At 43.0% G+C, this 12,198-nt stretch overlaps 1 protein-coding gene across 1 annotated transcript; it reads right to left on the bottom strand.

The window, feature by feature from the left end:
• Positions 1 to 603: 603 nt before the first annotated feature.
• ube2g1b (ubiquitin-conjugating enzyme E2G 1b (UBC7 homolog, yeast)) lies at positions 604 to 7,428 on the bottom strand. The gene is made up of 6 exons (XM_015971879.3): positions 7,255 to 7,428; positions 2,060 to 2,162; positions 1,874 to 1,971; positions 1,589 to 1,767; positions 1,374 to 1,480; positions 604 to 653 (listed from the first exon to the last, which is right to left on the bottom strand). Exons 1-5 carry the CDS (start codon positions 7,295 to 7,297, stop codon positions 1,394 to 1,396), a joined length of 510 nt encoding a protein of 169 aa, XP_015827365.1. The 5' UTR covers positions 7,298 to 7,428; the 3' UTR covers positions 604 to 653; positions 1,374 to 1,393.
• Positions 7,429 to 12,198: the final 4,770 nt, after the last annotated feature.

The following is a 12,198-nucleotide window of genomic DNA, read 5'->3' as shown; positions in this document are numbered from 1 at the left end:
AGACATTTCCATTCAGACGACTCTCCACAGTAGCTGTTAGAATGGAGTTTACACACTATAGAGCTGTGGCGTTAGACATCTGAGACACACAAAGGCCATAGAACAAAACAACCAGGAGGCGGTTTCTCACAAAACAAACAAAAGTCTCTAAAAGATCCCAACCTGTATCTTTATATGAGTCAAACTGTGGGAACATAAAGCCAACAAAAGGCAACGGTGAAATACTGACAGTGGTAAAAGTAAGAACACCCACTGACAGAGTTCTTGGGTTGACAGTAATTTGGTTAATATGGAGCGGGGAGGACGAGTGACGGCCCAATGAGAACAGGCTTTTGTTTTGACTTGCACAATCTTGACCACTAAATTGCATAAGAAACCTGGTATAAAGTAGAAACTGTTCAGCAGCAGATAAAAAAGCAAGTTCATTTACAGTAGTGACATATCTTACATCATTTACTTTTCAAAATAAATAAAATTAAATATACAATCCCAGGTAGGAAACAGGGTAATTTCGCTGGTAGGATTCTCAAATTGGCTCATCTGGCAGACCGCTCTCAGAAACATGGCTGAGGCCGACCAATTTCTTTGACTGGCAAAACAAAGGGTGCAAAAGCCTTTTGCTGATGGTTTCCCTCTGAAGGCGTTTCCTTTAACTGTGCAAAAGACAGTGAAATTATTAAAGGTTGCTTAGTTGTATGCATGAATCCCATTTGACAGGTCAGTGAGTGTGTTTACATGCAGCCAGTAACACTTTTAAAACCCATATATTCACAATAACCCGGTTCCGCAGGTCCTTGTAGACACCGCCAAAAACCCGGATATGCTCATAACCGGGTTTTTAAAAACCCGGTTACTACACCTAGGGTAACCCTTTTCTAACCCGAATGTTTGGTCGTGTAAACGCATACCGGGATATCCCCATCAAAGCGTGTGTTCTGCGCATGCTCTGTTCGCAAGGAATCTTGGTCTTGAGTAGCGAGACGTCTTGTATGCGCCAGAACACCGGAAGTAAACAACAAGTTGGGAGCAACATGGCGAGTCGCGGCACAGCACCACACTTTTGGAGTGACGAAGAAACTAAAGCACCAACAAACGCGGTCGCCATCTCTTCCGAACTGGGAAACATGTTGTTGTTTTCACGGATACCAGAACAAGAAGAACCGGAAGTGAGGCATATTGCGTCTGGACGTAGTCCATACGTCCTGACGCTACCCCAACGTCCGCATTTAAATCGGGTTATGCAAGTTAGGGGTAACCCTTTCTATTTATGCTTGTAAACGGGTTATTCTGATCAACTCAGAAACCCGAATACCGACCTTAACCCGATCATAACCCGGACATTGGCTGCATGTAAACGTAGTCAGTATACTTACCCTGGAGCTCCAGCTGAGACCTAATCATACGCCATCTCTTGACTTTTTCTTACACAACGAGCCACCTTCTTCTTAAATTCACCATTTGGGTCCTCCCTCCACTCTTTCTGTGGCAAACCAAACAAACTGTTCTCTTAATGGTGCATTCATTTAAGTGACTGCTGACATTTACAAGAACTAAGAAAAGAAAGGAACGAGAAGGTAGTGCAACTCACTGCAGCATCCACGTTAGCGGGTGAATCACTGTTGGGGTCTGCCAGCATGGAGATAACGCTAATCATGATTGTCTCTACGGTGTGGATTGGAAGCCAGCGCTCCTCAGGCTTTTCATAACCAAATTTGTCTTCTCCTGGCTCGTGTAGAATGGAGATGCAAACGTCTCCATTTTTAGCAACTGCACAGAAAAATCAAAGGAGCAGGTGAAAACAACGATAAGTATGTGCTGTCCAATCCAGGAAACACAGCTAAATAACAGAACAGAGATTGAGGCGTGTTTTTACCATTTGGGTGCCAGATCTCCGTGATAAACTTCATCTTTGGTGGCCGTAGTGGATAATCATAGGGAAAGGTTAGGTATGCTTTAAAAAACCCTCCTTCACTAAACAACAAAAGAAAATCAGATTTATTTTAGTCAACGTATGCTTTCCATTCACTGAAAACGGTGTGCTTTAAATATTTTTACTTACAAAAGAGTATCTTGTGGACCAATAATCACGACTTCCCACTTGTATATGTCGTCATCGTCTATCAGACCAGCTGAAAATCCCTCCACAGGGTTCTTGTTGAGCTCTGACAAGCAGAAACAAAGTTCTCAAACAACCTCGCACTTTCAAGGTTTCACTGCAGCAAACAAACAAACAAACAAACAAACAAACAAAAACACACACACACACACACACACACACACACACACACACACACACACACACACACACACACACACACACACACACACACACACACACACACACCTTTGTGTGGCCTCTCCATTGACTCCCATTCATTCTTAGGATTCCACCATGCCTAAACCATATTCCTAACCAATGTTGTTCTATTACTAACCCTAATTTAAACCAAAAGTGAAAGTATCTTTCCAAAGTTTTTTCCTTTCAGAATTTATGTTCGATTTCTAAGAAATCCGTAAAAGTGATTGTCATGTCATGTACATATATATAATGTAAGTAGGGATGCACAATATATCGTCATCAATATCGGCAGATGTTAACATTTTCAACATTAAAGTTTAAGTCCCATTAGTTGTCGCACACACTGATGTGTGTGCGAAATTTGTTCTCCGCATTTGACCCATCCCCTGGGGGAGCGGTGAGCTGCAGATACAGCCGCGCTCGGGAACTATTTGGTGGTTTAACCCCCCAATCCAACCCCTTAATGCTGAGTGTCAAGCAGGGAGCTATTGGGTCCCATTTTTTCAAAGTCTTTGGTATGACCCGACCAGGAATCGAACCCCGATCTCCCAGTCTCAGGGCGGACGCTCTACCACTAGGCCACTGAGCTGATAACATATCTGTATCAGTCCAATAAATAAAACTGGGCCTATATTAGCAAGTAATATATCTGTTTCAGAGGGTGAGGGCGGGGTGTGATGTGTATTTGTTTAGTCATGAGACAGTGATTGTAATCATTTCAGAATTGTAAATGTGTGTAGTGTGTGTACATGGTAATGTAAATCCAGCTTTAATAATTTTCATTCTACATTCATGATTATTAAAAAAAATCTTTACAGGTGCTGGCCAGTAAATTAGAATATCATCAAAAGGTTGAAAATATTTCAGTAATTCCATTCAAAACGTGAAACTTGTACATTATATTCATGCAATGCACACAGACCAATGTATTTCCAATGTTCATTACATTTAAATTTGATATTCATAAGTGACAACTAATGAAAACTCCAAATTTGGTATCTCAAAAAATTAGAATATTCTGAAAAGGCTGAATATAGAAGACACCTGCTGCCACTCTAATCAGCTGATTTACTCAAAACACCTGCAAAGGCCTTTAAAAGGTCCCTCAGTCTTGTTTTGAAGGCACCACAATCATGGGGAAGACTTCTGACTTAACAGCTGTCCAAAAGACAATCATTGACACCTTGCACAAGGAGGGCAAGACACAAAAGGTGATTGCTAAAGAAGCTGGCTGTTCGCAGAGCTCTGTGTCCAAGCACATTAACAGACAGGCGAAGGGACGGAAAAAATGTGGTAGAAAAAAGTGTACAAGCTCTAGGGATAACCGCACCCTGCAGAGAATTGTGACGACAAACCCATTCAAAAATGTGGGGGAGATCCACAAAGAGTGGACTGCAGCTGGAGTCAGCGCTTCAAGAACCACCACGAGGAGACTCATGAAAGACATGGGATTCAGGTGTCGCATTCCGTGTGTCAAGCCACTCTTGAACAAGAAACAGCGCAAGAAGCGTCTCGCCTGGGCCAAGGACAAAAAGGACTGGACTGATGCTGAGTGGTCCAAAGTTATGTTTTCTGATGAAAGCAAGTTCTGCATTTCCTTTGGAAATCAAGGACCCAGAGTCTGGAGGAAGAGCGGAGAAGCACAGAATCCACGTTGCATGAGGTCCAGTGTAAAGTTTCCACCGTCAGTGATGGTGTGGGGTGCCATGTCATCTGCCGGTGTTGGCCCACTCTGTTTCCTGAGGTCCAGGGTCAATGCAGCCGTCTACCAGGAAGTTTTAGAGCACTTCATGCTTCCTGCTGCTGACCAACTTTATGGGGATGCAGACTTCACCTTTCAACAGGACTTGGCACCTGCACACAGTGCCAAAACCACCAGCACCTGGTTCAAGGACCATGGTATCCCTGTCCTTGATTGGCCAGCAAACTCGCCTGACCTTAACCCCATAGAAAATCTATGGGGTATTGTGAAGCGGAGGATGCAATACGCTAGACCCAACAATGCAGAGGAGCTGAAGACGACTATCAGAGCAACCTGGGCTCTCATAACACCTGAGCAGTGCCACAGACTGATCGAGTCCATGCCACGCCGCATTACTGCAGTTATTGAGGCAAAAGGAGCCCCGACTAAGTATTGAGTGCTATACATGCACATTCTTTTCATGTTCATTCTTTTCAGTTGGCCAACATTAGAGAAACAAACATTTTTTCATTGGCCTTTAGAATATTCTAATTTTCTGAGATACCAGATTTGATGTTTTCATTGGTTGTCACCTATAAATATCAAAATTAAACGTAATAAACATCGGAAATACATTGGTCTGTGTGCATTGCATGAATATAATGTACAAGTTTCACGTTTTGAATGGAATTACTGAAATATTTTCAACCTTTTGATGATATTCTAATTTACTGGCCAGCACCTGTATTTTCTCAAGGGTGTAGAACACTCATTTAATTAACACATTTTTGGCGGTTTCTGGTAGGAACGAATGCCTTGCAAGCCGTACTTGGGGCAAAAGAGCCCAGAAGTGGGCAGGATTTGGAGTCTTATTTGTTGATGTTTGGACATCTTTCCTCAGATTGGATAACAGCAACGCGACTCTACCACTGACGCCATTTGCTCTGCAACAATGATGTTTTATCTCCACAAATAACACAAGCCTAAAGGAGTTCTGCTGTGTGGTGGAGTTGCTAATGCTAACAGTTAGCTGCTGCTAGCCAAGCTAAGTCCTCCTGGACGCTAAATCAACAACCTTCCCCATCGTGAGTCAAGATGGGTGAGTCCATGAATGTTAAGTGACAGTGTGATGTAGATCTGTCAGGATTTTCTAATCCTAGCATTTCACCGTCTATTTTCTATCAGAAGCTAATGCAGGAGATAGGTGTAGGAGACTATTTTCATTTTCAGCCCACATAAAAAACTCAAGAGTTACCGGTTATAATCAGAAACAATCATTACATATTTGTTTTTCTGTGTTCCACACCTTTAAAGTCAAAGATCAATTTGTAAGAACAAGTCCTGAACTCACCCACCAACTAAAAACACCAGCCAAGAAAAAGTTTTAAAAATGTGCACCTGAAAATGATTCACAAGTCAAACTAGATTTGATGTGCACTTGTTACCGTTTTTCCCCAGATATTTTAAGTTTCATATAATATATAGTTTAATAAAGCGAGATTACGTGGCTGCATCTTTAATATGAAATTATTTGTGACAAACCTAACAATTTTGTGATCCAATTAAAACATATGAACACATCTGTTTATTTCACATTTCTGACCACAATTCATTTCAGTCCTAGCAAAATGCTTGTCCAATTTGTCCCAAATATCAAATCCATATTAAATAAATGCAGCACCAAAAATTATTAGGGAACTCTGCATACAGTTCAACTTAAATTTAGTTAAAAAAAATCTGAACTTCAAGAGACAATGTGTAGTTTTTACCATTAATCTCCAGAAATATCAATCAAAATGATGCCCAGTTGTTGGAAAATATTGGCAGCTTCGTAACAAATTACCAAAAAAATCAGGTCTAAAGTAGGCCTACTTGTAAGTCTCCGGGTGACGCCGTGTTTCCTTCTACGGGAGCCTGGGCATCTAACCTATGAGAACCCACCCAATTGGCCAAATGGGTGAAGAGCTCCATTTGATTTGTTAAAAAGAAATCATGCTTCTGTTTGATTGACAGAATGCATTATGTGTAGCAAACATTAGAACTGACCATTCATTATGATATTTATCTATTTTTTGAGATATGCATAATGTGCATGCTGATATCGTGATAACGATATATTGTGCAGCCCTGGATAAAATATTACCATTGACACTATTGAGATGTTATTTATCTTAAATAAGAGTTATTTTTGTCAGCCTGAAACCTGGAAATGAAACTGTTTGATTCAGTGAAACTCCGCCCACCCCTGCTCCAGAGCATCTTAAAGGCCAGCCATGCTATTGCATTAGTGATTACAGTGACTGCCTTGGCACTCTAACCACTGGACTACCAAGCCTGCTACAAAACAAGAGTGACCCAACACGCATATCCTGAGCTGGCCATTACATGTCTTTGTAGACAGGATGCATGGTTTTTGAGTTTTCTCCCCGCTGCAGAAGGAATTCTGAATATCCAGCTTTCAGAACCAAGTCCACTAACATCAGGAGGAGGAGAAATGTCTGATGACAGTAGCAATTCGGGCATTTTCAGAATTTTCTAAGTAGAAATAAATTTACAAGTGATACAGGAAAATGCATGAATCAATGCAGCCCGAACGGAATTGGGGTTTGTTTTCATGAGGAACAATCACATAACCTAAGGAAAAAAAGGGGATTTAACACCTTATTAGCCTTAAGTGTCTTATTAAAAATAAATTAAACTGGCAAAAGAAATATTTGACCAGATAAATTGTTCTTAAAACCCCAATCACAACAACCAACCGGCTAACTGAAGGACCAGATAAAAGAAGACCCTGTCTTTAAGAATTAAATTAGGAGTTTGTTTCTTGTTGCCAAACGGCTCCGGGTTAGACTTTGATGGATGCGAGTAATAAATGACTCGTGTGCTTCCAACTACCATCACTGTGTGATGTGATCAGGAGAAAATCAGTTCCTGGATTGATTATTCCTTTGTTCTGTCCGCCAACTAATGCCCAACTAGCTAACAGGCTAACGATGTTGGCGTTACAATTATGTGGATGAGGTGTGCTGCTTCTGCCAGATTTATACCAATAAAAAGTTGCGTAGAAACTCAACAGTGATTAGCTAACGAAAGCAGCTGAACCACACACCCAGCTGCATTGATCAACGCGCCCTTTATGCTACCGGGTTAGCTCCCGGAGCATACTCCCATGGCGTAATCATATCTCTGATATCTCTGCGTAGCTTCAAAAAGCTAATGTCAGCCGCTAAACACACAACCTTTGTTTTATCCCACGGTATGGAGCCAACGTTACCTGCCAGTTGTTTTCGAAGAAGTAAAGCTGATTGTTCGGTCATGGTACGCGAACGTAACCGAGGAGAAACAATGTGTGCAGACGAACACTTGAACAAACTGAGCTAAAGGTGTAACAGCAACGTTGTCTCTGCGCTGCCTGCTGCTGCTCTGTTTGCTCACAGCTGCTCGCCTTAACTGTGCGCATGCGCATCGCGCAGCCTATGGGAACAAATAAGAACACGAACCTTTCTATCCAACATAAACAAACAAACAAATAGTTGGTGTTAAATTGTTATGTGACTTCTGCTTATGATGATTTTGAAAAGTGTACACTTTTTGCTCTCTCCTGTTGAATTACATTAAAATGTAAGGTGTCTTTAATGTATTGTATGTATTCGTTTTTTCTACTCCTTTCTTATCTTGTCTTCTTTGCTGTGGATGGTTTGATGACATTGTTATTCGAATATTTCTTGAAAAATCTTCATAAAATGATCCCATGATTTAAGGGTCCTTTTTAAAAACCTAGGTGAGAGTTATAAAAACAATAACAATAAAATAAAAAAAACTGCAATTCCATTTAATAGTGTCTTTGGATATGTTTACAAAGCAAGATAACCTATTCCAAATGAAATAAAACATCTACTTGTGTGCATATTTTTTATTCTCCCGGAAGAGGCTGCCAGCTTGTGCTGCTTCCAGCAAACTCTAAAGCTGTTCACATCCCTGCTATTTGCAGTTTTTTTTCATCTGTTACAAAATAATCTGTCGATATTTTGAATGCACAAATTAATTCTAAATAGTCATAAATCTGTGTACCTTTGCGTGGATATGCATAGTGGCGTTTACTTGCTGCTGGTACACCTGACTTTCCTCACTGTGGGATAATTTCTATTCTATTCTATTCTATTCTATTCTATTCTATTCTATTCTATTCTATTCTATTCTATTCTATTCTATTCTGATTAAAATAATAATTGAAAGGCTATAATGTAATGAATCATGTTTTATTAAGTATTTGTCTTTGTGCAAAGTTGGGTTCCTGAGACATGTCTTCTCTGGATTTGATGTCACACCAGTGCCTTTCCACTCCTGACTGACCATGGCTTCAGCCCTTTCAGATTGGCATTGGATATTCCTGGAGCTGGTTGTTGATTAGCTGGTTTTGAGGCTTGTCGTTGTTTTGGTACTGATGATTAAGCTTATCCTCATCTTCACAATCACTGTCTACCATCTCCATGCTCTTTTTTTATTATCTTGGGTCCAGTTAATGTTGATGTGTAAAGGTGGTGTGTTCTGGTGGATGTTACTTACAGAAAATGTTTGGAGGAAGAAGAATACTGAGTTGCATCCCAAGAACACCATACCTACTGTGAAGCATGGGGGTGGGAACATCATGCTTTGAGGCTGTTTTTCTGCTAAGGGGACAGGACGACTGATCCGTGCTAAGGACAGAATGAATGGGGCCATGTATCGTGAGATTCTGAGCCAAAACCTCCTTCCATCAGTGAGAGCTTTGAAGATGAAAAGTGGCTGGGTCTTCCAACACGACAATGATCCCAAACACACCACCCGGGCAACAAAGGAGTGGCTCCGTAAGAAGCATTTGAAAGTCCTGGAGTGGCCTAGCCAGTCTCCAGACCTCAACCCCATAGAAAATCTGTGGAGGCAGTTGAAAGTCCGTGTTGCTCAGCGACAGCCCCAAAACATCACTGCTCTCCAGAAGATCTGCATGGAGGAATGGGCCAAAATACCAGCTACTGTTGTCATCGTTCTCGGGTCTAGGTGAGTCCTCCTCCTCGATTAACAATCTTTGGGGTTCTGTGTTCCACAGGTGAGGAGCAGAGAGGTACCAGCTGTTCTGAGTTAATCATTTGGAGCTCGGGTTTAAAAGGAGGATGGAGACACTACTCGAAGCCGGATGATTACTCCAGTATTGGTAACGCCTGCCACTCGTACTTGTTTGACCTCGCATGTTTGGATTACTTGGATTTTGACCTTGGACTGTTTATTGGATTACTGCTTTGAACTTGCTCCTGAAGCTCCATTTGTTTGCCCTCCTAGGATTACCACCCCAACCTTCACCAAATTCTGCTAAGAACCATGGATCCTCATTCACGTCTCATCCTCCTCCACCGCTCCTGCATTTCTCCTCTCTGCTTCCTCACCTCCCGTCCGGCTGGATCACTACACTCGTCTCCTTGGCACCCCGCTTGCCCCGCAGCTCGCTGAGCTAAGAACTCTGAACAATCGCCCTCGGCATCATTCACTGGATTTCAGTGCTACTTTAGTTCCCGTTTGTTTTAATAAAGACTTTAATTTCTTACCTCCTGACTCCTGAGCTGATTCTGCATGTCTTGGGTTAAACGCCTTCCACAAGCCATGACAACTGTGTGTGCAAACCTGGTAAAGACCTATAGTAATCGTTTGACCTCTGTTATTGCCAACAAAGGTTATGTTACAAAGTACTGAGTTGAATTTTTGTTATTGACCAAATACCTATTTTCCACCCTGATTTACAAATAAATTCTTTAAAAATCCTGCCATGTGAATTCATGGATTTTTTTTCAGATTCTGTCTCTCACAGTTGAAGTGTACCTATGATGTAAATTACTGACCTCTGTCATCATTTTAAGTGGGAGAACTTGCACAATCAGTGGCTGACTAAATACTTTTTTGCCCCACTGTATAAGCTACCAGAGCTTCTTTCCCTTCCTATTGAACATGTTCTACATATATATATATATATATATATATATATATATATACCGTAAATCCTCTAATACAGGCCTGTATTCAATTAACGACCGGGTCTCATATTTTGGCCAGTGTCGGAGTCGGCGGAGGTGAATAATGGCCGGTCTCTTATTGTGGCCGGGTGGAATGTGGTAACAAGAAAGTACCACAGGGGGGCGGTTGTGTCATCGTCTCACTTTTGATTTGCCAGTGATAGACCGCGAGAGTAACTTTAACCGTGCGGAGACGAATAGGAGGCGAAAATTTGATATCAAGTTCAAAGAGAACGTGCGCTGCAGAACACTGGGGAGCAGTAGGGGTTGTATGAACTAGTCAACTTCACTATAGGGACTTTTTATGCCTGTCGTCGACTAGTCGCTGTCACGTGATAATGACCGGCAAGATGCAGCCCTCGGAAAAGACAGCAGCCTGCTGTCAGCAGGTGACAAGCTCCTGCGCTCAGGAGGGCAACGCGCTGTGCCAGAGCGTCGGTACTGACACGCGATCGTTCATGTCGGTTCATTTCCTTTAATGTTTTCTGTCTTTTATTTGCGCCTGATGCGTTTCGCTGTGGAGCGGGGCGCATCACCTTGTCATCCGGTGACGCACCGATCACTGATGCGGCCGGCAAGCAGCGAGCGCTCCGCTGTTTTTGTGGTCGGTAGATCTTTTAGAACTGCAGCTCAATGGTAACTCATAAGGTGAATATATATATGAAGGCAGGTAGCTGTTTTTCTTTAGGATTGAGAGGAGATGCAGGAAGATAATAAACAGATACAGGACAGAAAAACAGTCAAATAAAAACAAGTTAGTTTTTGTACCTGGTGGTTGCAACAAACAGACACCATTGAAGGTAATCAGAAGTGAGGAACAGAAAATGAAATAATTATTTTAATGTTTAGAGCAGCAGGAACTCCGAGAGGCTGCAGGTGCATCAGTGAGTTTGTGGCCGCTGCGCAGGGGGAGGGGGGGGGAGGCCTGAAGCACTACGTTGTTAAAAGAAATGTTTAACTTTGAAAATGTGGGCGCAATTTTAATTGTCAAAAACTCCAGCGAACCATTAGTTCATTTTGCTCAAATAGAAATAGAGGCCTGCCTCTAATTCTGGCCCTCCTTCCAATAAAGGCCTGGAGCTTGATGAGCTTGAGTCAAATACAGGCCCGGGCCTGTATTAGAGGATTTACGGTATATATGCATATACATATGTATGGGTTTCTTTTTGAATACTTTAAATTGTCTATTGATTTACATGTTCAAAAAAGAAAGAAAGAAGAAGGATCCCCCTAAGGGTATAGAGCTGGTCCAGTGTTCCATGGCCAGGACGAAAATCACATTTCTCCTCCTGAATCTGAGGTTCAACAATCCGATGGACCCTCCTCTCCAGAACCCCTGAATAGACCTTACCAGGAAGGCTCAGGAGTGTGATCCCCCTGTAGTTGGAACACACCTTGTGGTCCCCCTTTTTAAATAAGGGGACCACCCCGGTCTGCCAGTCCAGTGGGACTGCCCCCGATGTCCACGCGATATTGCAGAGCCGTGTCAGCCAACACAGCCCCACAACATCCAGAGCCTTAAGGAACTCCGGGCAGATCTCATCCACCCCTGGAGCCTTGCCACAGAGGAGCTTTTTAACCACCTCAGTGACCTCAGCACCAGAGATTTGAGAGGCCAACCCAAAGTCCCCAGACTCTGCTTCCTCACTGGAAGACGTGTCGGTGGGATTGAGGATGTCTTCGAAGTATTCTGCCCACCGATCCTCAACATCCCGAGTAGAGGTCAGCAGCACACCGTCCCCACTATAGATAGTGTTGGTAGCGCACTGCTTCCCCCCCTGAGGCGCTGGATGGTGGACCAGAATCTCCTCGAAGCCATACGGAAGTCTTCCTTCATGGTCTCAACAAACTCCTCCCATGCCTGGGTTTTTGCCTCGGCGACCACCCGAGCCGTATTCCGCTTGGACTGCCAGTACCCGTCAGCTGCCTCTGGAGTGCCACAGGCCAAAAAGACCTGATAGGACTCTTTCTTCAGCTTGACAGCATCCCTAACCGCCGGTGTCCACCAGCGGGTTTGGGGGTTGCCACCACGATAGGCACCGACGATCCTGCGACCACAGCTCCGGTCGGCCGCCTCAACAATGGAGGCACGGAACAGGGTCCATTCAGACTCAGTGTCCCCCGCCTCCCCCAGAACATTTTGGAAGCTCCTTCTGACAGGAGACTCTGCCAGACGT

This window comes from Nothobranchius furzeri, chromosome 17, assembly GCF_043380555.1.
Source record: "Nothobranchius furzeri strain GRZ-AD chromosome 17, NfurGRZ-RIMD1, whole genome shotgun sequence".
NCBI classification, from domain to species: Eukaryota; Metazoa; Chordata; class Actinopteri; order Cyprinodontiformes; family Nothobranchiidae; genus Nothobranchius; species Nothobranchius furzeri.
This window is presented reverse-complemented; position numbering and strand designations above follow the sequence as displayed.